This window comes from Poeciliopsis prolifica, unplaced genomic scaffold, assembly GCF_027474105.1.
Source record: "Poeciliopsis prolifica strain line A6 unplaced genomic scaffold, Auburn_PproV2 SCAFFOLD008, whole genome shotgun sequence".
Taxonomy (NCBI): Eukaryota; Metazoa; Chordata; class Actinopteri; order Cyprinodontiformes; family Poeciliidae; genus Poeciliopsis; species Poeciliopsis prolifica.
This window is the reverse complement of record NW_026562383.1, coordinates 9,536,656-9,561,756: the sequence shown is the minus strand read 5'-3', so window position 1 is coordinate 9,561,756 and position 25,101 is coordinate 9,536,656. Positions and strand designations below refer to the sequence as shown.

Below are 25,101 nucleotides of genomic sequence, written 5' to 3'. Positions count from 1 at the left end.
TGAAAAAAAAAACTTTAAATGGGAGTAAATACTTCTTCACAGCAGTGTACTGCAAGTCAACTTTTGAATTACGAACTTTAGGAATAAATTCAACCAAGTGGGTGTTAAAGAAAACTTTAATTATGTTATCCAGAGACATGCCAGGGCAGCAACCCTCGTGTCTTGTCTAAGTGTTATAATTTTTTTTTTTTACTTCGTAGCAAAGGGTGCAAGAACACCAGAACGCCACAAAACCCTTTGGCAAATTGACACTGCACTTGAGAGTGTGACGCTGGGATATAATTGGTCGTCCTGCACGTCAATCAAAATTTCGCGGCGTCCTATTGGTCCTTCCTTCCGATATTATCGTTCCATCTTGCGGTCGTGTACTCTGTTGTCCTCATCCGCGAGTTGACGTAGATCCCCTAAATTTGTGGCTGTGCCATTTTGTGTCTCGCTCGCGATTTTAAAGCCTTGACATTTTACGGTGCGTCTGTTAAACGCTGCGCATAAACGCCAACTGTCAAAAACTGCCTGATTTGAATTCTTCTCCTCATTTGAAACCCGACGCCGCTGATGTTTCGGCGCCCGTGTCCTCCAGTAGGTTGTGCGCTGCGGAGTGATATTCCATTGGAACCGACAATGTGGAGGCTGTGAAAATGTCTACTTGGGAAAAGAAATGATCGCAGTTTCTCCAAGTGAAAGGAAACAAGAGTACCGCAAGAGTTATGGTCCGCGTTAAAGACGCGAGGTCGGCTTCGTAACGAAAACAAACAAACAACGGAGGCGAGACAGCGAGGAGCGTTTTATATTGTCTTCCCTGCGCTTCATCAAGCCCGCAGACCGGGACGACGGGAGAAGGATTCTATCCCTAACTTTGTTTTCCTCTCTCATACACTGTCGTATATCTCGCTGCTGGATGCTATACTGCTGACTCCAGGTAACCGTGAACGCATTCAAAACAAGCTCATTCACGCGAAGCCGAGGTTGTGTTGTTAACGCTGATTTCGGGGTAATAACTAAGTTTTGAGCGCAGCGGTGAAGTTGTCGTAGACAAGAAAAGCGGGGTGTTGGATTTTCTTCCCTCCTTTCGGTCTCGCAGAGGTGCTCTGTGTGCTTTACAGCATTAGGGTGTGATGGAAAACACTTCTTTGTTCACTTCTGTGAGCTGTAACGTTATTAGCATGTTACCGGAGCGCGTTAGCTCCCCCGGGGGTCTCGGCACTTTTATGCGGGTTTTGCGTTTCGACGCAAGCCGTTGACTCCTTTTTATATCGCTCGTGTTGTGTTTATGACGAATGCGGCGTTCAGTTGCGCCCCGAATCGCTGTTAAATCAGCGCAAAGTGCAAAAGTGACAGCAGAAAATAAGTTGTGTATTTTCGCCGTCTACCGTTAGATCCGTCGCGTGCAGCTTTTTACTGCAGGACTTTTATAAATCCCTCGTTAACCAGCGGCAGTCGAAAATCAGTTTTAATGATGAAAAGTGAAACTGTTTATTACAGTCGATTCATATTCATTCAACTTTTTGTGGACTCAGTCTTTGTGCTCATGTCGATGTGAGACGGCAGGCAACAGGTTTTTGTTTTTTGTTTGTTTTTTTGTCTCCCCCGCCCCTCAGATCCTTTTAAACGTCCCGCAGCATTTCCAAACCCCGTAGGTGAAGACGTATAAACGCCGAGGAACAGCCTGGATCCGCGTTTTCTGACGCCAGCCAGGAGCTCTTGTTTTTTTCTGCAGCTATTTCTGCCTTGTAACTTTCCCCCCCAAACACCCCTGGCCAAAAAGGTGGGGGGTGCTCAAGACAAGCGCAATGCAACTTCCATTTGTTAGGAGGGGCTAAGCACTTATCCCCCATTTTGACCTCGGCTTGCTGAGAGACAGAAATTGCTAGATTATGTGCTGTCAGCGTATTGTTCTTCGGTCGCATTCCGCGCATGCACCCCTATTTACAGCCTCTTGGTCGTCACACCACCGCAGTGTTTATTCATTTTAGACACGCTAATGCAGAGAAAGCAAAGCAGCTACTATATAATGATGATGTTGAGTAGGAAAAAAAAAAAAGGAGGAGCGCATACAATCTCACCCTTTCTCCACAACTTAATATTCATCACATCACTTCTTGTTTATCTCCTCCCAAATCCCTCTCTATAATTTGCACCATGAATAGGTTTATAACCCCAATGACATGCCGAGAGACAAGTATTTACATACATAATGAGAGCAAGAAATACACATGTTTTGTGTTGTTTTTCTCGTCGGCTATAAAGGTTTTAGTGGCCGGACTCCCTCTAAAACATGAAAATAATCCTGTTGAAAAGAAAAGTCTTTCAGTATGAGAAAGGCCACTTCATTACAATAGTTACATTTAGCACTGAAACCATTCTGCCACCCAGTAGACGATTACTGAATTAAATCATATTAATAATATTGAAGAGCTCATCGAATCAGTAGTGGCAAAATAGTTCATAGATCAAAAATAACAATACTGCACTATATATATATATATATATATATATATATATATATATATATATATATATATATATATATATATAGCCTGACATATATTTCTTTTTTGGGGTCAGTATTTAGTTACTGACCTCCTAATTTAAAGAATCTCCTTTCGGTGTGGGATAATCCTGTCCAGATTTTAAAAGTCTTTATTTTGTATGAATTTTGGAATAGCCAAAAAGCAATAAAATGGGAAGCAAACTTCTGCATTATGTCATTTCATGATTTTCTGGAGCATGCAGCTCACTAAATCTCACTAGTTAAATATTGTGTTCACAATTGTTCAGGATATTGTTAAAAAAAAAACTTATTTAAAAATAATAATAAAATCATTTGGGGACAGAATGGAGGTTTGTCGGAAGTCTATATTTGCTATTCCCTTGTGATGATTTTATTTTAAAATTCAGCTCGTCGGCAAGGTCATAAAAATAAATGAGTTATTCAGATGGTAGTCTTGTTACGTCAGTTACGTCTGAAAAACACAGGAAGTTTAATAGGTCACAAATCTCTAACCATGATGTGATGATTGTTTTTAGCATTCTGCTTTTTGACTGGCTTTTTCTCCTCCACTCTTTTATCTAGCCAGTTTACAATGTAAGAGTAGCGCCTAACAATCTAAAAGAGAATTTCACTGTATTACATTATTGAATTTTTTTGTACATAATTAAAATAGTAGTTCATATTCTTAATCCAAAAAACGTACACATTTTGTAATGGACTTCAGGAAAAGCCACTGAACCACAGCGATCATGTTTGGTAAAACAATTAAGTTCATATTTAATAATCTGTTTTGACCCATGAGAACATCAAAGCCCTCTTTTTTTTTTTTTTTTACCAAATCCATAATTGTAGTTTTAAAAGACACATTTGTGTTGATGTTGGCTGGCCATAAATTGCCACTTTAAGAATCCAGCATGCTGTGTTATCACTCTGTAGATTTCAGTGCACAGAGATGCTAAAAACACAGTTGGGTTTTGATGTGGAATAAGCACCCAAGTCCAGGGGCTGACTAAAACCAAGTGCAACGTGGCCTGTGGCTGAACCATGGTTTGATGTGGGCTACTTTTAGAACTGGTTTTACTTTTCTCACTACTTGATCAGAACTCTGACTAAATTGTTGGCTGTGAGGGTATAAAGATAGCTCAGTTCAACGTGGGGATGCAGTTATTAATTTGTTGGTTAATCCTGTATTTGATTGTTTTAGTCCTGAAATAATCAGATAAGCTATTTACGATTTCTTATAAAAACAAAGCACCCTTAAAGAACTCACAATGTCCTTTTGTATGTTTTCTATTTTCTATTTTATTTTTTTATTAAAAAGGCATAAAGCTAAGATCATTGTTGCAAATTAATTCATATTTTTTCTGCCACAAAATTACTTTGCGGGTTTCCTTTGTGCAAATTAAAGATTTATGGGTGTATCCATAAATTTAGTGACTAAAACTAAATCTTACTAACATACATACATTATTCTGTTGGACAAAAGGCTGTGTGAAGCAATATGAACTTTATCCACTCATTTATTAATCATCTTCAGAGGTATTGACTTGTGAGAACTTATTTTTTTGCATCCTTTTTAACCACAATTAAAAGCTTCGTCATTCATTAAGTAGTGTTTTTTTTTTTTCTTCCTTAATGTATTTGTGTCAAAGTCAGTTAGCATAGCAGACCAACGCGCATATGGAAATAGATGTATAAATGGAATTGCTTGTGCGTCAGTATTTATTTTCTGAGCAGAGACATGGCAACAATTAATCGGTCTTTACTGACATTGTAGTTGTTTGGGGCGGAGCCTCACACGTTTGTTTTTAGCCGAGTTTGAAACCTGCTGCTTTAAATGAACTGAATGATTTTGGCAATCCACCTTTAGCATTTCTAGCTGCGCTGAACAGGGAGAATTCGATCCTCTTTGGGAATCAGTGATAACAAATAATTGGACATTGTTATATGTTGTTCATCCTTCTTCTGACAAAGCTCGATTTCAATATGCCATCTAAAGATTAAACAACATTTGCTGTTACCAGCAAATGTTTTGCAGAAGAGCTGATGTTTTGAAGCTGGAATGCAGCATTAACACAACTCTCTACACTAAAATATACAGTGCAGAAAACAGTAATCTTAATCAATGCATTTAATGAAATCAGGATCGGTTTATTGAAGCAAAATGACATCATGTTGTTTGTGCTTGTCCTTGTAGTCTGTTGCTGAGACTGTAAAGGCCCAGTGAACAGCATCAGAGAATGGCTGCAGTGGAAAACGACAAGGAGCTGAGCGACTTGCTGGATTTTAGTGCGGTAAGGCCCTGTTAAGCCTCAATGTTATCTTCGTAATCCATTTCATTTTAATAATAAGCATCAAATCTGGTGATGAATACCTCAAAATAGGAATGAATGAGATGTATTCTCCATTAGGAAGTAATGTGTTTAAGCAGCCATGCTTTTTATAAAGCTCTGTTTGTCTTGGCTCAATTTATTTATTTATTTACTTTTGTCACAAATCATAGCTGAAACGCTCGGGTTGCCTTATGTTTATTGCTGTTGTTAGCAAAAGCATGTAGGACAGTTTGGATTAGGCTCTGATCAACGTTTGCATAAACATCGAGAGAACATACAAATGTTTTATTGCCTTGCTGTGGTTTTACAGATTTATCGCTCTCTTTTCAGATGTTTGAACTTCCAGTTTCGAATGGAAAGAATGGGCCGACGACTCTCGCCAGCAGCCAGTTTGGAGGTCCTGGTAAGAGATATTATACAAGATAGACAGTTTGTTTGCCTTCAGTGGCCATATTGCTTGGTAATGCTTCTGTGACTTTCTAAAAATAAATCTATTAGAGGTGATCTCCAGTCTCGCTACCTCATTTTTATTCTCTTGGCTTCTTTCCAGTTGTAATAGAATAATACATTGTTCTCGTTTCCTTGTTTTAGTTTTCATAAATTCATCAGATACACAAATCCAACCCTCATATTAGTAAAAGCATACTTGCAAGTCAGTGTTGTCAAATAATAACTAGGATGCCCAGTATCAGATGGTGGTACTTTCATATGTCTGATGGCGGATTACATGCCGACCCCAGATGCTGAATCACTACTCTACCAGACCTTATAGTCGCAGTCAAAAAAGTTTTCTGCTGCCATTGTATTTTTGGAGGTGCATTAAGTCTTTCAACAAGCATCAGAGAGCAACATGATATTCAAGAGGAAGATCAAAGACAGCACTTATGGTTGCTGGGTGGGGTTATTGGGGGCTCTGTTTCATGTACTCACAAGAAAGCTACTTGTGTTGTTCTTCTATAAGGACCAGGCGCACTCTTACAAAAGAGGCATGTAGATGTTATCAATCCTAACGGCTTCCCATGAGGCACCTTCGGCCCACAGGAACCGTACCAGAGTTCTTTGAGCTTTTTGATCAAGTTGCTCCTCATTTCTGTATTTGAAATGCCTGGACTGAGCTTAGCAGATATTCCTAAGACTCTTGTTCAAGAGTTTAGTTTTGTTCTTACCTCAGACTCTGATCCTTTGCAGCATAAAAGTAAGTAAATGCACCCAACAAAAGAAAATTATAAAGCAACCTTTAGTTACTCTGTTAAAATTAGGGAGTTGTTTTAGCAGAGGATAAGAGGCTCAGTGGAAATCCAGACACCCTAGGCACACACCCCTGGCATTGAAATGAGCTATGCTGTTTGATGTCTAATATCAAAGCTCAAAACTCTTGATTCCTGATGAGTAATTATGTAACACTCATTAGTCTTACACACATACTGAATTAGGCGTGGGCTGGTTACTGCTATCAAGGCATGCCGAGGTTTTTAAAAGTTACGCTTTCAAAACCACAAACATTTTCCATCATACCATTCCTACCTATCCCGTGGTGGTTCCTTTTGATTCAGATTCAAGAAAACATGTTGAAATGACTTGTGTTTTTTATAGCTTCCTGGATGTGTTGCTCCTAACCAGTCTGTTGCTGCTCACTGCCAGTCAGGTGTCTGAATGAACCCTAGGTCACTTTTGCCTTCCTTAAGAGAAGGACACATTCTGTTGCTTGAACATATTCATCAAAAATCACAGTCAGTCATGGTGTGGAACCGTCTCTCGAAATAATGTGAAAACTGCAATTTCAACACTGTAGCCAGCTACTGTCTGTCTGCATGGGGGCTCCCTAACTAAGATAAACTTGTTTTACTCCTGATGTTCATTTATAAAGAACTAAATATCAAAAAAAATATATACAATATTCTGAAAAGTTAGCAACTGCCTCCAAATTTCTGTAGTTGTACTTGATGTTTTTGCTCTAGTCAATGGATTAGAAATAGTTTAACAATAGATTTTCGTGATAACATTATTATAACGTCAGAAGAACTGGAAAAGTTATAGCTTTACCACATTTCTGCTTCACAAAAAAGCAATTATATTATTGGGTTTTATATTAAGGATGCACTGGTTTGATATCGTATCCAATGCTATTTTGGTAGTTCTGGCTGATAACCAAAATCTTATGTATCTATCATGTATATTTCTCATTTTTTTGACACTTTGGAAAAAACAACCACATCTTCTAGCTTGCCTACCTTGCTTGATGCAACCCGGCCTTCCTACCTCAAAGACCTAAACTTGCTAAAGATAACGCAATAAAATAGCAAAAATCAGGGTCAACAATTATAATAAGGGCCTGTTTGCTGTAATTGCAATAAAGATTCCTAATAATAATAGAGGAAGTTGGGTTGTGGTCTAAGAGAGAAATTCAAAAGTTAAAAAAAAAACTTACATGTAAAATTATTTTTAACATGAACATTTTTCAAAAAGAAAATATAAATTAAAAACAGATTCAGATTTTTTTCTAAAATGATTCTTCTTCTACATTGTTTTATTCCTTATTATAAGATTAACGTCTTTCATTTTTGGTTGAAACATTTTTTTATATCTATGTGGGCCAGAGTTATGAATATTTTTGGGGTTTACTGTATAGTGATGCCATGAAACTGTCCTATTTTTACTTGAGGTCATCATCATTCCTCATTAGTCTCATACCTGCCCACATGGCACCATGAGAGACGCCTGATGGGTTTAAAAGTTTCACATGGATTTAAAGTAGAGTCGTCATTTACATGTTTTTTCCCCCAATTCATATGGTTTAAATGTGAAACTTTACCGTGCTCTTGTTCTGAGTGATTATCGTATCTGTTCAATCTAGTCCACTGTTTTTCAGTTTTTTTGGGTATGTGCGCTTTCATTTTTTAGTTCACAAGAAACCGAGACTTCTAACGTGTATTTTTAGGGTGGTATGGGCAGAAATTCTGATGGGCTTGTGATATAAATTTGCATGAAAAGGTTCCTTGTTTCAAGCAGATGTGAAACTGAATTTGAAAAACTCAGGTGGGAAAGTTACATGAAGATCTTTTGTGTGAAGTCTTCACACAAAATACTTCACACAGACTTCTGCTTGTTATAGCAAAAATTGTAAAAAGAAAAAAAAAAATCCAAACTATTGCTGGAAAACAGTTGACTGTAAGCTGCGTGCGTTAAAGGATAGTGTGTCACATTGTCTTGTACTTAGGAAGTCTCCTGTGACTAACAGGTTTAAAAAGTCAGCCCTGTGTCATTGTACATTGTTCAGGATTTCATTAACAGTGTTTTCTCTCTTGAGATTGTATCTGACACCACGCTTTGTGTCTGCGTGACTCACTTTTCCAGGGGAAGGAAGAAGTTGTGTAGACAAACAGAACGCGCAGTTGCAGTTGGCCTGGGGCACCGTTCCAGTAAAAACCAAGACATGCCTGCATGTTTGGTCAATATATTTGCCTGCGTTTCTCTCACGAAGCCAGTGACTAAGGCTGTCTGTCTGTTTCCGATAGCTCTGTCTGTGCTGTGTAATGATAGACCAGCCAACCTTAAAGGGGTGTTGCATGCTGGGAGGAAAAGTGCATTGGGGTTCTCGGGAGAATTTGCCTGTTACTCACCCTCTATTTCTTTTCCTACTTATAGATATTATAGCCTGTCTGAGTTCTTTACAGCTGATACTTGTGATTTTGGCATCTAAGACTATACTTAGTATGTTTGTAATCAATACTATTATCATGCTTCACTAGCAAGCAACAGTATGGTCTCCTGTAGCCACTTTAGGAATCAATATTCACTCGTAAAACAAAATTAATTAAAAAATGTTAAGAAATCTTGATATGGAAACATGTATTCAATAATCAAATGTTTTTGAGAAAATGAACATATCCTAAGTTAAAATAAAAGGAACAATATTAGCACCAAATTTAAACAAGAACCTAAAATACAACATAATTGTTTTACATCAAAAGCAACATTCATGTCTACCACTGCAAAAGTAACTTGTAATTTTTCACTGTTATAGTTATGTAGAGTATTGATTTTCTGTCCCTTTATATTTTTTTGTATATTAGATTTTCATACGCAACTTAAAAAAAAAAAACAGTGTAATGAACACCCAAATTAGACACAGTTTTTAGGTGCAGAGCATTCTCCATTTTACACTTTTCTATCCTGAGTAGAGTAGACCAGGTATTATAAGATGACAATAATTGGCTAATTAGTTGGCCTGTCTACAGCCAACACTGCTTCTTTGTCATTTTTTAAAAAACATTTTACTTGAATGAAGATGATTGCATCCTTTTATTTCCCACACTGTAGTTGCACTTGCTTTTTTTGACTGGAAACATTTCCAAACAAAACGTTTGCCTTACTTGTGAGTTAGTGAAAAGTGTAGGAACCTTTTTCAGATAGCTGACTGACATTTAGCTGTATGTACAGCACAAGTGTAACCATGAGAGTAGCTGCAGTGTTTGGACGAAACCTTGGACCGGCACTATATTCTAATTTGTTAACATAAACATTTTATCTGTGATAAGGGCTGCTGTAAAAGAATATCTTAGTAATCAAGTACTCTATAGAACATTTTTATGATTATCCGAGGAATCAGATCTCTCTCTCTTTCTTTTTCTCTGTCTCTCTCTGCCATTCCTATTGTTCACTCCAAAACCGTAACGACGCGATTCCGACACCAAAAAAGCTGTCGTAGTCAACCATTGCAACGCTAAATTCAGCAATCTCTATTTCTCCCCTGACAAAACGCTGCACATTTCAACACCATGCTGCTAGCACTTCACAACAACTCATAGGCAAAAGTAAGAGCACTACCCACCACACTGGGCGGAACAGGGTGAGGTACATAGCAACACATAATTTAACAAATCTTCGAGGCAGATACATTTTCTTCGAGAAATTTTAATAATTGAGATACTTGAATGATTCGAGGAATCTGTGAAAAGCTCTTTCCTCTGCCGCTATTCCTACCGAAGAGGAAAGAAGGGTTTTATAATGAGTCTAGTGGTTTATCATGATAATATAGATAAACATGTTCCAGACTGAATGCCTTATTGTCTGTCATTTGGATTAAAGAAGGTACTGAGCAGTTTTTAATATCCACTATTAAAATAGTGGACATTTTAATGGCAACAAAATGTTCTGCCATTATTTTTGGATTAGCTTATTCTCTTTTTTTCCAAATTGTCACTGTAGTTTTAAGTGATTTTACTATAGTGAAATGTTATTTCACAATTAGACCCTCCTTTAAATGTCACCGAGTGAAACTATTTACAAGTATGGTCAGATATAAATGAACTGCTTTACTAGATTAACAAGTGTTTTTTTGTTAATCTCGCCTGCTTAACGCTGAGTTGTTAAAATTTCCGTACTGAAATTAGGGTTATGGTAGGTTTATGATGCAAGTCCACTTGTTAAAGAATTTTTTTTTTAGTAAACGTTGCTCTCAAACACTCAAAAAGTGCTATTCACTTGGTCAGATTGTATTTTATTGAGTCAAAAAATAGGATTAGAGTAAATCTTGGTTGGCGAATGAATTTAATTGTATTTAATTGTTGCTTCCTGTTGATGCATCTTCTTGGGTACGATGTAACATCGGTATCGGCCGATGTTAATGCCTGATGAGTAGAATGACATTTATTTCCATTGTGTTGCTGTTTGGCTGTGTGTTTGTGATAATGAGGGTGTTCAACTGAAGCAGAGAAAGTTTCAAATCTAAAACATATCAGAAGTTGTTGGGGGTTTTTTTGTTTTTGTTTTTTTTTGATTGAAGGTGCTTGCTGATAACACGCTAAAATGTCGAACGTGTAAGTTTTGCTTTGATTGACAGACAGAGCGGCAGTCAGACATCGAGAGGGGACATGAAATTGCCTCCTTCATCTCTTATTCCGCTGGTGTCGTGTAGCTCACACTTGTCACTGCAATCTAGCTGCTTTTGGCACTATGGAGCTATTATTCTGTCCTACTGCTGATCCTGTCAAGATTCTCGCACCCCCCTCCCCTCCTTAGCTTTTTAATTAGACAACAAAACAAAAATATGAATATTCATAGGGCTCAGCCTCATTAATATGCACAATTATGCAAATACGAGTGCAATTAAACTTCAGTTTTCCCCAAGAGATGCTGTGTTGCAGTATGAGAGGAGATTGAGAGAGAGGGGATGGGCACAGATTTCTGCTCCACAAATCTTTGACATCCCTTTCTCAAAGCTCCGACCAGCGATGGCACATGCCAGCCATGTGATTTTGAGACGGTGAGCCTTGTGCTAAGGTGAAGGTGTGGGCCTAACGTGTGAGAATAAATGGGTTATGAACGAGTGTTGTCATGGAAAGCGTAAAGGAGTGGAGTGGGAGACCGAGGAATGTCGAGGATGATTCTGGAAGCCTCGTACTGGGTGTTAATTATTCAAACTTCCTACAGCTCAACTCCAGACTATGTGACAGCGCTGTCAGTGTTGTCTCGCTCTGTGAGCTTTGAAGTTCCTCAATGTAGGTTACATTAAGGAGCCTGAAAAACCTGTATCAAAGCAAGTCGTCACTTTCTCAAGTGACACATTTGTTGCAAAACAGGGACATAAATCTGTGTTCACAAAGCTATTACTGTTTGGCTGACAAGAGTTTTTTTGTCCAACAGGTGTAGATGAGAGGAGAGGGTCCAGTCCGTGGGGACCAGCGGAGCAGACTAGTCCATCTTTCAACCAGGGAAGGGTATGATTTATTTTAGCCTCAGCCATTGAGTGCAGATGTTGTGTTATTCTTCATGTGTTGTATGATTTATTGCTTCATACCTCTTTCACACACATACTGCAACATTATGAAGTGCTCTAGATTTGACCACTTATGCGTTACCAGTGTTGTCGATGATTAATACTGGGTTGTGACCTGCCTTCCTGGGCTTAAACAAGAGTGTAATTTATTATTTTTCAATTAAGTACTGATTGAAAACATTTAAAAAAAACTTATTAGGATACTAGCAGGTGACTGTGAAAGTATGCAGCAATATTACATTTATGCTTAAAATTAAATTGTAAATTCAGGACTGCAACTAACACTTATTCTAGTCATCAATTATTCTATCAATTATTCAGACAATTAATTGCACAAAAAGATGATCACATTCTGTAGATGTTTCATTCAACCACTTAAATCTTCTTTCTACAATATTAGAAATAACGAACAAATAATTCAGTTTGGAATTATTTAAAAAATTTAACATTTTTTAAATATCAAAATAAACACTTTATTGCCAGTAATGCAATAACACAGACTTTTTTTAGTGTATGCTTGATCATTTGCAGATTAATTTATAAATTTTTGCATCACCAATTCATAATTGTAAAATATCAAAAGGTGCTTAAGAATGTTTTTTTTTTTTTAACAGAATTTGAAAATTATCAAACTAAAACTATGCCACATAAGGAGTTCTAGGTAGAACATATTTTCAAAGGATTTCAAGAAACTCTTTAATGGAAATATATATCTTTATATATAAAAACTTCATGGTTCTTCATGTTCTCCTGCAAATGTTCTTTCATTGAGTCTGCATACTCCAGATAACGATTAATCAAATGCTAAATTCGTTGACGATTATTTCAATAATCAATTAATCACGATTAATCCAATTTATCTTATAATTAATATATCATTTTGTTGCATTTTGATGTAGATAAACTGAAAATCAAAGGATGCTTTGCGAATATGAATGAAGTGCTATTCCATCTCTTTCTCTTAGGTTTTTGAAGAGGGCCTTTACAGTGAGAGAGAAAGTCTGGCCTCTACCCCGGTATTTGGACCAGGCATTGCTGGTAAGAAGACTTTAATTCAAATTGAGCTCTCGAAGCACAGACATCACCACTTTCAAATCATCCCTTCTATTTTTTTTTTCTTTTTTTGCAAATTGGTAAAAAAATTTTACCAGTGTTGGACGAAGTGATGGAGGAATGTGTTAACTGGCGCTCAGACTCGTACATCAATGGACAGTGTGACTGAAGAGAACAACAAGCAGTTTGTTTTTCAGAGCAGCCATTCACAAGTCTCCGGTACTCATGTGGCAGTTTAGGGCAGCGCATATTTCAGGATGAGGGGAGTAGGGTAAACGGGGGAGGATGTGGAGGAGGGGTTTGTTTGTGTGTATTCACAATGGGAGGGGTCGGGGTGTAAAGGGCACCCATGCACAAACAGGGCCCTCCCTGGGGATAACAGTGGACTATAGCTCTTCTCTGTTTAACTGTCAGTGGAGGGGGCAGAGTTTGGATAAAATTGCCCCTGGAGCATTTGTAATGAGTCTATTCGGTTCATTTAAATGCTGCAGCGCATACATTCACATTGCAAATGGGATGAAAGACAGGGCAGTGTGATTAGATACATAGAAGCTGCCTTTTAATAATCCTCACATCTTTTTCTTTATTTCAACAGGGAAAGCTGAACGAGGGTCATACTCGTCATTTGGGACACAGGTGAGTCGTTTTTTGAGAGGCCAGTGAGTTTCTTTCAAAGAAAGTAAAGTTGTACCAACAACAATGTGACAAAGGGAAACCTGCAGATTAACACAAAAATAAATGAATGCAAGCATACCACTGTTGCAATGGATTTGTGGATACAAATAGGGCTGAAAATATTGATCGGATTAATCGTGATTATGCAATTAATCGTTGATGATTATTGAAATAATGGTCAACAAATTTAGTAACTGAATAATTGTTAACTGGAATACAGAGTCTCAGAAAGGAAAGTTTGCTGCAAAACAACCTACTCAATGCACTTATTAAGCCAAAGATCTCAAAAATAAATATATACATTTTGCAAAGACCAAAAAGATTATTTGGACCAGACTCAGACCTTACTTGCCTAATTTGCTGTGGTATGGTCTTGATTTTAACTCAGAGTAAAAATCTACCCTAACAATTAAAGCTGTTCTTCACATCTAACTCCAGAAATCAACAGAACTCTCAGTTTATAAGAACAAACAGGTTATTTTTAAGGTAGATGTATATCAATGATAACCTTAATTTTCTCTACATGGACATGTTCATATTGCTGTTATAAAGGGCTTTTGCCTCTCTTCACTTCAAACCGTCTGTAGCCTGGTTTTATGCCAAGTGAGATACCCCTGCCCAGTCCTGATAGCCTCTCTCCGCCTTCTGCCAAGTCCAATTCCCAGTTTTATTCATCCTACGAGAGGAAGAGACCCGCACAGGACCTCAGTGGTAAGAATGCAGACATACACATTTTTCTTTTCATCAGACATGTTTGTCTCCACTGGTTTTTATTTTACAAATGATGTCTCCATTTTGATCTATATTTATATTTGTGGGTTCCACCACTTCTCTTGTTAGTGTTAAAACGCGGTTTCGAGTTCTTACTTCTTATTAGGCAGAGAAAGTATCATTACCTCCTTCTCAATACACAGAACTACACAACTTTTTCTGGTGGTGCAGGAATTATGAGGCTGCACAAAGGCTGACAGGCTTAAAAGGAAAACCTTTATTACGTATTGTGGAGTGGCTTTGTCTGTAAATTTCAATCTCCTCATTTTACAATGTTTCCTTTTTGTCTTTTTCCCAGCAAATCCACAGCCAAAAAAGATCCGTAAGGTTCCTCCTGGCCTCCCCTCCTCAGTAAGTAGACACTTCCAGAAAACCTTCCCCCTGTGCTACACCTCAGTCTGTAACGTTGAGTCCAAGCATCCCAAAATGTTCAGTTTTTAAGCTGAATAAAGATTTTCCCATTTAGTTTTGCATCTGAAGTTCTTCCTCTGATTCTCCAGCAGAATAATAGGAGCAGCAAGGGCCTTTTAGGTTGAACATCTGTGCTTCTTCAGCGGCAAAGTCAAAAGGCAACAGTGGGGCAAACCACTTATTTACCCAGTCACTTATTTGCAGCATATATTTATAGTATGTTGTACTTGTGGCCCCTTGGCTTTGTGGCCACACTTCTTCCTCTCCAGTACGAAATTGCGGAGGAGATTTTGTACTGAAGGGGGTTGATGGTTTTTGCTCCCTCTCTTTCTTTCTCTCCTCCATGTTTTCCTCTATGGACACCCTGTTTCCTCTTTTTTTTTTCTTGCTCGCTGCCCCACCTCACACAGCCTCTCTCTCTCTCCTCTTCCACAACCATAAACAACGGCCCTCCCCCTTCTCACACTCCCTCCCCCATCCCTCCATCCCAGCTGCCAGCGGAGTTGGCTGCTGTCCAGGATTCGGCAGATGGTTCAGTAATTAGGAGTGCATCTCCCTGTTCCTTCTTCTCCTCTTCATTCTCTTTCCTCGTCTTTTTTTCTCTGTTTAATCAAATTACAGGAGAAAACTTCAGTTCGCTCTGGTCTCAGTTTTACAGACATACTTGGTTTCTTGATTTGACTGAGTCTCATTTTGGACGGAGGTGACACAGAACAATGTCTTCTTTATTCCCACCTCAATATGAAAATTGCATTTGATTGGTCGAAACTTTGTTTGTTAAGCAGATTGAACTCCATGCCTGTTTTTAACAGCGTAACACGTTAAAATATGTTCATGGTCTTGAAAAGGAGTCTGGCTGTACATTTCTTACTGTCTCATCTTTATTCAAATCTAAAGAAATGTTATTTTAAAAAGTGTTCATCCAGATAGAATAATCCTTGTTAGCCTGAGTAGCAATTTGGCTTCAGAAAGAAATAGATTTCGATCATACACAGAGCTAAGCGTATTGTAGTAAAAACTTTAGAAAGTTTTATGCAAACTCAAAAAAGTGTATTTTCTTTGAAACACTTAAAATCAAAAGTTTACACAATATCAAAAATACTTTTTTATTCTTTCTAATAATAAATTATACTACAGGGTCACTGCTGTGGCCCAGTTAGGATTACCAAAATTACTTATATGTGCTCAGTGCCTGAGTAGTTGAGGAAACTTTTTTTTAAATGTTTTTTTTAAAGACAGAACTGATAATATTCTGCCTTTAAGCAATCAAGGAAAACCCAGATTATAACATAGTAGCTTTGTAAGCTTCTGACATGTTCATTCACATTTGAGTTAAATGAACACTTCAAAAACACAGGTACCTTGTGTGACATCAAGGATTAATACAAGGAAAAAAAAACAACCAAGAGGAGGAAGGGAATTGTGAAACTGCATAAGTCTGATTCATTCTTAGTTACAATTCCCAAATATATGAAAGTGAAGACTACCCAAACAATCACATTTAAGTCTAAATGTCATTTGAATGAACAGTCATCTTAATGATCAGGAAGGAGACGGATGTGTCCCAGAAGAGAATGTGTTTTGGTCTGAAGTCTGTGAATCATCCTTAGAACAAAGGGGGTGGCCTTATGAAAATGCTGGCTGAAGATGGTGAAGCAGTGTTATTTCCACTGTGAAATACATTCTGTTTACCAACAAGGGCTGAAAGGACACTCGGAGAAAAAAGCCATCGCTCCAAAAGCAACATAAAAAGCAAGGTTACGATTTAAAAATGCACCAAAGGAGAAAAAAATACATTTTTTCAAGTTCCGGCTGTCTGACGAAGCTGAAGTGGAACTGTTTGACCATCATGACCATCGTTACATTCAGGGGGAAAGGACAATAAGCCTGGGAACACCATCCCAACTCTGAAGTATGGGGCGGCAGCATCATGCTGTGGGGTGGCCTGCGACAGGAGGAACTGGTACACTTCATAAAATAGATTGCATCTTGAGAAAAGAAAATAATAGTGGAAAAAGGCTCCTTTACTGAGTTACACCGGTTCTGTCCGGAGGAATGGGACAAAATTCCAGCAAGTCGATATAAGTTTGTGAAAGGAGACGAAAACAGTTTGAACCAAGTCAAACAGCTCAACGGCAATTCCAGTACACATGAGAAAAATGTAAGAAAGCTGTTGGATTCGTAGAAATTAACAAAAAATCTCTCATTACTCTGGCATTCTGCAGATCTAAATTATTTGTGCAATCTAAAAGAGAGAAACATTTGTCTGATTGAATATAAGTGAGGGGGAAAAAACGGTAATTTGTCTTTTTGTACAATGATGTAAACATGTGGTTTGAGCTCATTGTGTTGTTCTGTCAGACTCGGTCATCATTTCACTTTTCTATTTGTAGGTTTACCCCACAGCCACAGGAGAGGATTTTAATCGGGACGCCACTTGCTTCCCAGCCTCCAAAGCAGGAAATGTCTACCAATCAACGTTCTACATGCAAGGTCAGTTGAAACAATATTTTCCTCTGGAGTCTCCTAGTTCTTTGTGTTTAGATGAAAAGTTTAGTCTGGCAAAGACGACAATTTCCTGGAATTTTCCTTTGAAGCCGGCGCAGCTGGGAGAGTCGGTTCCTTTACTGTGATATGTCCAGATGAGCCATAGGTGCTGTGGTTGTAGGCTACTGACAGCCCCGTGGGTCAAATAGTGAATCACGGTAGAATAAAGTCATCACGCTTATGTGACACGGCTCATAGGTGGCCTTCATTGTCTTCTCTCCTGTGTCTGGTTATGGCTCTGCCTTATTTTCCCTGTTTCTCTGCTGGATTCCCCCTGACAGATTCCCACCCGCCCTCTGATTCTTGGGGCTCTGCCGGGTCGATGATTCAGCCTGGCTATTCTGCCGTGATGGGGAACTCCCCCCATCTGGGCCAGCACAGTCCATTCACTGCCATCAACCCTCAAGACAGAATGGTGTGTTCGGTTTTTTTCCCCCCTTAATTTTTGTTAAAACTTTTTTTTTTCTAAGCTTCTCCGTCCTTAACGCGTCCTTAACGCTGAATATAATGTTCTCTTTTAAGAAGCGGCATCCTCTTCCCCTCTCACCCCAAAACTACCCCCTGCATGGCAGTGAAGTGAACGGAGCTCATCCCACCAGCTTCCATGCAGGCTCCAGCAGCTTCGGAGTCCCCAGCCAAACACCTCCCATCGCTGGCACTGAAACAATTATGGGTAAATCATTTGTGTGCCATTTCAGCTTCAAATGTCAAAGTAGTTTTGTTTTTAATATATTTATGTAGGTACTGAATTAAGTGTCACAACCCTTGATTCTTTTTACATTTTATAACATTATGACTGGAAGATTTGACGTAATTTATTTAGACTTTATGATTGGCCAACACAAAATAATGCATAACTTTGAAGTGTCATTTAAATGGACCACCTTTCATTACGATTTCAGCTGAAAACTTGCAATTTACAGCACCAAGTGGGGAAGTGGCAGTAGTCCTTTACCCTTCATCCCAATCTCCAGTTTCAAGTTTTTTAAGCTCCTTTCACGCCACACGGTGGTGGCAGAATCATGTTGAAAAAGACTTCAGGCTCCTTCAGTAGGATAATGACGCTAAAATGTTTGAGCTGTGACAAAAACGGTTTAAATTAAAACATGTTCAAGCGGTAGAGTGGCCTTGTCAAAATCCAGACCTAAATCCACCTGAGCTCTCCATCCACTCTAATTGACCGTGTTCTATTATTTAAAGAAGGATAGGGGAAAATGTCAGCATCTCGATGTAGAAAAGTGATTGACACATTTTCTAAAGCATTTAAATACATTTGCAAGCAAATTATGTGTTCTTTTTTCACCCATTTCACAGTTATGCTGTATTCTCTCACTGCTACAACCTAAAATTTCCACATAATACATTTGAGTCAGTGGTTAGAATATGACAAAATGTGAAAAAATTCAACAGGTATGAATACTTTTGCAAGACACTATGCACCGGAACCAATTAAAATCTTCTGCTTTTATTAATGAAGCAAATCGGGGTGCTGTACCAGGAAGTTCGGGTGATGAAATTGGAAAAGCCTTGGCATCAGTAAGTAGCTGTAGAGTACATATTTATAATCAAGTAATAATGTTACTGACATAGGACTCTACTGATTATGTGTTGTTTTCTGAGGCAATATAAACGGAAGTAACAGACATTTTTATTTTGAGTGAAAATCAGAACTTCTTTGTTCAGATTTATCCTTCAGACCCCAACAGTAACGCTTTCCCTCCATCGCCGTCTACTCCCTCCGGTTCACCACAGGCTGTATCAGGTGAGTGAAAAACATACAATCTGAAGGAGAAGAAATATGTTGGGTGTAAAATGATTAATGTGTAAAATGGACTGAAAACATGTCGGGTTAAGATTTTAAGTTTATGCGACAATAAAACACTGTTCCAAATGTATCAAATACATCAACCATGAGTAAAGTTATAAGCTTATAAGAAAAGTCTGAACTATGCATCAAAAACTACTACTGAAGCAAATCATCTTAACAGATATTAGAGATTTATTTAATGTAAATAAATAAAATTAAAATAGCAAAGTGGTACTTTTTTTTAAATATCAGAAATTCACATTAGGATTCAAAATTATTTTAAAGAACCCCACAACTTTGACAGCAGAAAAGCGGTATTTCTCTTGATTTCATGTTTATTTAAAGCTACTCCACCCACAGTGTAACTTTCATGTACGCTCACCAGCCTGATATAGCTTACGAGAGAGGAAGGGAAAATACAGTAAAAATAAAAACAAGGTGGGGTCACTTCCTTTTTTTTCTCTTCCATCAATGCAAGCATTAACACATGACACCCTATGTCTATAAAGTACTGTCACAAGACTGGAGGGGTAACAAAGTAGTGAAATTATGCAAAGCTAATTAAGAAAATTATTAGAGCTATTGCCTGAAAAACACAAAGTCATGTTTACAAATGTGTTTTAGATTTACAAAAATAACCATGAAGTCTTGGGGCAGCTTCTAGAAATTAATGTGTTGAATTAAATTTTTTTTTATTAATAACAAAAAGTGGCATACTGCAAAACTGAATCACTTGATAACAATAACGGTAATAAGTGAGAACTTCTCTGAAATAGTTGTTTTCCTTGCTCAGTTTTCAGAACGTGCTGGGAAGAAGTTTATTCATTTATTTTTTGGCATCTTGGGGGAGTTTGCCACAGTTCATCTGTACATTTTGACAGTTTCTGCATGTAATCCTGTAATAAGAGCTTTATGCCTTTCACACCATCTGTAGCTCGACCTTTTCTTCTTCTGGTGGCTGAAATCACAGTTTGTAATCCCCGTTTGGATCGTTTTCAATCTGCACATTGACAAATTTGGAAACGGTCTCACCAAATCTGCCGTTGCCAATGCATTCCTCAGTGCTGCATTGTTGTTCAGACAGTAGTCAATCAAAACAGCCTTCTGCTCAAGGCAAGCGTTTCAGTTTTTGACTTACTAGACCAAAGCGCCCACTGTCAGCTTGGCTTTGTTTCCACGTCAGAAGAATGTTTTCTGGCTTGTGAGACCAGACGTCTCCAGACTGTAGGTGGGTGTACCAGGGTCCTGGCAGTGTCTGGACGTTCAGAGCCGATGGCTACCTGCCACAATCTGGGACTTCTGAGGCCGATTACGCTCATTTGCTTTCTTCAATTTTCATTACTGCTGGCCCGAACTTCATCTGTTTCTTTCCACCTCTGAACAAGAGCTCACACAGCACAACTGCAAACATCTGTCATGAAGTTTCTGCCTGTTTCTTCAGGTTGATTAACATACTCCTGATTTATACACTCAGTCTTTGGGAGATATTTTAGATAAAAGTAGCCGACTGTAAAATCTAAAACTAGCTAGCTCTCCTTCGTCTGATCGAATCGAATATAAAACTTCTGCTTATTGTGTGCATGAGCACATTTCAAGGTTTTTACAAAGACTGGAAAAACGTGGAACATGACTCATGCTGTTTTTTTCTCATACTGGGTAAAGATGGAAAAAGTAGAATATGGGAAGGTCTCTGTGTTTCAAGGCTTTATTCCCATACCTCCTGTTTTAACAGTTGTCTCCATTCATTCATTTGTCTGCTATTTATCCCTTTTAATTTGATCCTTTTTTCCACTATTTTTTCTTTGTTCTATCTTAGTTTCTGTTTTTTCTTACTTTTTTTTTATCACTGCTTTATGCATCGTTTTCCTCCTTCTTTTCTTACTTTTTCTTTTTTCCTTTAGCTCCTTTCTTCCTTTCTTGTTTCTTTATCTTTCCTCTCGTCTGTCCTGTCGTTCATTCTTTTATTTCTTCTTTCCTGTCTTTCTTCATTTAGTGGTGTTTTTCTTCGACTCTCTGTTTTTTTATGTTCCATATTTAAAGTCCGACCTCTATAGAAATATCTGTCGAAGATTCATCATAGCCTTTTATATTGGCACAAAATTAGATAAATTGACTGAGAGTTCTGGAAATTTGTTGTGGCTCTTAACATCAGATCGCTTCATTTACTTTATCATATACTTCAAATCTAAAAATCCTGATCAATGCACGAGTCCTCGGAGCTAAAGATTCATTTGTTTAGAGCCATATTGATCAATAACAATTGAAACGTCATAAAATGTAGCCTGTTTTTAACCTGTCATTGTTTTCCCTTACCTTGCCTCTGCAGTGTAATGTTTCCTGCTTGTTTGTTCTAATCATATGAAACACTGCGAATTTCATTGTCGCTGAAAATGTGTGCAGATAAAATTGCCTTGCTTCTGAACTTTAAAAGCAAATCATTCCATTTCTAAATCTCCTACCTGCCTTATAGATACTTGTCTGATCTGTAGGAATGAACCTTATCACCCTTCTGTTTTTCTTCTTCAAGGTTCTGCATCACAGTGGACTCGGTCCTCAGGCCAGGCCACCCCTTCACCTAACTTTGAGGGAGGAATTCAGTCCATGGTGAGTCACTTTGTGTGACGTTTGACGTAGAAACAGGGCGATTACGTAAATGACACTTAATCTTACGTGTGTTGTCCTTCTCCCCGTTCCCCAGCAGAGTAAACTGGAGGACCGTCTGGACGAAGCCATCAATGTCCTCCAGCGGCACGCCAGTGGACAGGGAGGGCCAGGACTTGCAGAAATGCACAGCCTGTTGTCGGCTGGCTTAGGGATCGCACCGGGCTTCAACAGTGCAGCTCTCGGATTGGCCAGTCGTCTGCAAGGACTGGTGAGATTCAGGAAGAGGGTTGATGTGTTATTCAAGGGTCACTGGGGGAGGGAGGATTGGCCAAATGGTGTTTTTCTGCTTTTAAGCCAGCACTAACAAGAACAACTGTTTTAAAGGTTTCCAGCCACCTTGAGGATTCAGTTGGTCTGCCCTCTAGTGGAGGACTTTTGCATCACGGCCCTGCATCTGCTCATTCAGGGTCTCAGCCGGATAGTTTTACGGGTAGGTTTTTCTGCTCTCATTGCAATCTCTATTTTTGGTCACAAATAAGTAACAGTGTTGTTTAGCACCTTGTTTGCTGTGTGTGTTCAGGCCTGCCTGGAAGTGGGAATCGTTCTGGTGGCACATCTATCAAGCGAGAAGAGAAAGAGGACGATGAGAATTGCTCAATTACAGACAAGTCAGAGGACGACAGAAAAGATCTGAAGGCTCGTCTTCGAACAAGGTGTCCAAATCATAACTGCACCATAATGTTTAATGTAATTTATATAGAATTAGAATATTTGCAGTTGCAGAATTAGAAAAAAAAAAGTATATGCTTGACAAATCTTCAGGCATAATGTTAATAATATGACAGAAATTAGAACGTTTTACCAGCTAATTCAATTTCTGTTATGTGATTAAAAAACAACCCATTGTTTAGAGCTTCTTTTATTGTGGTAGTCCCTTGAACATGAAGCACAAATTAGGAAAATTACTTAGCCAGGTACAGCTCTGGTCATAAGTTTACATGCACTTTTTAGAGGCATGAATGTCATTAACATTTTGGGCCTTTAATAACATTTTAACCTTTTTTTTTTTCAAGTAAGAAAATGACTAGTGATTTTTAAAGACTGGAATTTGAGTTTATTGCAGATAAATGACTAATCTCCAAATTCTTCCTCTTCGCTTAACAAGCCAGTTATGTGAAACACATCCTGGACAAACAGGCTAACACTGAGCTGATGGTCCTGACTTCAGCACTGCTGAAAAATGATAAACTACAATTTAAAGCTGGATCAGTTCCAGGGAGTCAACCGATTTGAATGAATTTTGCCACGAAGAATGGTCAAATGTCCAACCAGTAACACGCAAGGACCGATGACTACAAAAAGCGTGTGGTTTCTCTCCTACTTACTGAAGGCCAAAAGTGAAAATATCATTCAGGGTGTATTTTTTAGCCTCTTTGCATGTTTATTTTGGCAAATGTATATTGTACAATCGATAGAACCTGATAAAAGTCCAGTTCAGACAAACCAATAAAAGCCCAAAATGATGACAGTCGTCCCTGTGATAAGTGGATATAAACACCTGACAACTGTATATGGGATCCTTGCCCAAATGAGCTATACCCATATTATTGTCTCCTTCCCTCCTTATCTGCCACCAACTCATCAGTAGTCTGGATGATGAGGATGACGATGAAGATCTGCCGGTGGAGATAAAGGCTGAGCGGGAGAAAGCACGGAGGTTGGCGAACAACGCCCGTGAGCGGCTGCGCGTGCGGGACATCAATGAGGCTTTTAAGGAGCTGGGTCGCATGTGTCAGCTCCACCTCAGCTATGAGAAACCCCAAACCAAATTGATCATTCTGCAACAGGCCGTTACAGTTATACTCAACCTGGAGCAGCAAGTTCGAGGTCAGTGGGTGTCCAGAGAGAAAGGAAGCGGAGGGGGAGGGGCCTCTTTCCAAATTAAAACTCGCACACAGCTTGACCTTCTCTGACATTGTTTGCAAAAGAATCAGAACGAATTCTTATATTTAAATCTGCTAAACATATCTAAGCTATTTGGATTTTTATAGTTCTGGTGTCTAAAATGTCCTAAAAGCAAAGAGAGGATTAGAACAAATAAAGCTGTGTCACAGTTTTAAGACGTGGCCATTCTCCTGTTCACCCTGAAGGTTTCCATTTTCTCATAACGGGTCTGTCATTGCTTTTACTTCACTCCGCTGCCTCGCTCACAGCACACTGTCTGCTTCACTTGTTTTGGCTTTAGTAATCGCTTTTTATGCCTTCATCTAGTCATTTCTTTCACAATTGCCTGTTGTGCTTGACTTGAACAACTGTGATTTTGATTTAATGTCCTTTTTTTTATAACCTTTTACCAAATTAGACTTAGTTGCCTCAAAGCTGAGCTGTGTGTTGTGAATTAACATTCCTTCGTGTTTGGACTCTTTGTTCTGCACGCTTCAGCCTTTTTAACATTAAAACTCTCCTTCTTTCTAACCCTTTACGTTTTTGCTTCATCTCCTCTTATTTTCCATTTGAAGACGGCAACAAAGACCGGCTGACGTCTTTCTCGCTTTGAGATGAATGAATACATCGCCTGCTGATGTATTTGACACAGTTAACCTGCTTCAGCTCTTTCCGTGTATTGCATTTGGCAGATGGTGTTGCTTCCTGTCTTTCTCATAACTCTGTGTCCATATCTTCCCCCGATCCCCAACTTCCATTCTGGACCCTAATGACCAAACCTATAGCTCAGGACTTGTATTTTGGTATCACTTCGTCTTGATTGCTCCCTGCTCTCAAACTTCTCAAAATTGCACCCAAAAAGAAAGTAGATGTCCATAAATGTTTCAGTGGACCTGTGGTGCGTTTCTACTGAGGTCTTTTTTAATAGTTTCAGGTTTTTCTCTGGAGCTTAGAAGCATTTTGACCCGCATCAATTGATTCACTTCCTAGTACAAAACAATTACAGAAACAGGGTGAAAATTCTTCATTGAAGTTACAAATTCAGATTGTTCAAGCATATTTCAGGAGGGATGTGATTTAGGGTTGTTCACCATTGTTGTGGGACGGGGAAAAATAAATCACAACGTACTCCACTCCTCCCTCCCCCACCCCTTACTTCTCCTCCCGGCTGCAGCCTCGTCTCTTTGACCGACGAGAACCTGACTGCGGAGGAGAAGGAGCAGAGGGAGCGCGATCGCCGCCTAGCTAACAATGCCAGGGAGAGAGTGCGAGTTCGCGACATAAACGAAGCCTTCAGGGAGCTGGGCAGGATGTGTCAGGTCCACCTGCAGAGCGACAAGGCCCAGACCAAGCTCGTCATCCTGCAGCAGGCTGTCCAGGTCATCCTGAGCCTGGAGAAGCAGGTGCGAGGTAGGTCAGCCGAGTGCAAGCAGGTGTGATCCACTTAGACAGCTGGATTTCTCTCGCTAGAGCTGGACTCGTACGACTTTGCCTGCACTGACCGCTTGGTGTTCATTTGGCTCTTCTCTGCGGCTCTATGGCAGTACATGAAGATAGGAGAACAGGAGAACGTTTAAGGAAGTAAATCTCTGCTTTCTGCCAAATGCTTGCACAACTCACCTCACTTTCCATCCTTTTGTCTTGCTTGCCCTCTCGCAAAGTGTTCTAAAGCGTCAGTACCTGGAGA

At 39.0% G+C, this 25,101-nt stretch overlaps 1 protein-coding gene across 9 annotated transcripts in view; it reads left to right on the top strand.

Moving 5' to 3' along the window:
* The first annotated feature begins 390 nt into the window (after window positions 1–390).
* The window catches only part of tcf3a (transcription factor 3a), a 28,611-nt gene continuing 3,900 nt past the window's right edge, over window positions 391–25,101 (top strand). The window contains exons 1-19 of one of the 9 annotated variants that reach the window (XM_055033056.1): window positions 391–919; window positions 4,689–4,785; window positions 5,155–5,227; window positions 11,470–11,543; window positions 12,568–12,640; window positions 13,251–13,291; window positions 13,918–14,041; window positions 14,400–14,452; window positions 16,906–17,005; window positions 17,341–17,474; window positions 17,582–17,732; window positions 18,537–18,595; window positions 18,743–18,821; window positions 21,394–21,470; window positions 21,568–21,738; window positions 21,855–21,960; window positions 22,051–22,183; window positions 23,116–23,187; window positions 24,589–24,824. In XM_055033056.1, coding sequence (XP_054889031.1) covers window positions 4,732–4,785; window positions 5,155–5,227; window positions 11,470–11,543; window positions 12,568–12,640; window positions 13,251–13,291; window positions 13,918–14,041; window positions 14,400–14,452; window positions 16,906–17,005; window positions 17,341–17,474; window positions 17,582–17,732; window positions 18,537–18,595; window positions 18,743–18,821; window positions 21,394–21,470; window positions 21,568–21,738; window positions 21,855–21,960; window positions 22,051–22,183; window positions 23,116–23,187; window positions 24,589–24,824 — 1,810 coding nt within the window. In that variant the 5' untranslated portion in view covers window positions 391–919; window positions 4,689–4,731. Of the gene's footprint in view, window positions 920–4,688; window positions 4,786–5,154; window positions 5,228–11,469; window positions 11,544–12,567; window positions 12,641–13,250; window positions 13,292–13,917; window positions 14,042–14,399; window positions 14,453–16,905; window positions 17,006–17,340; window positions 17,475–17,581; window positions 17,733–18,536; window positions 18,596–18,742; window positions 18,822–21,393; window positions 21,471–21,564; window positions 21,739–21,854; window positions 21,961–22,050; window positions 22,184–23,115; window positions 23,358–24,588; window positions 24,825–25,101 lie in introns of those variants that run through there. The other 8 variants (XM_055033054.1, XM_055033053.1, XM_055033062.1 and 5 more) reach the window with 8 other exon arrangements.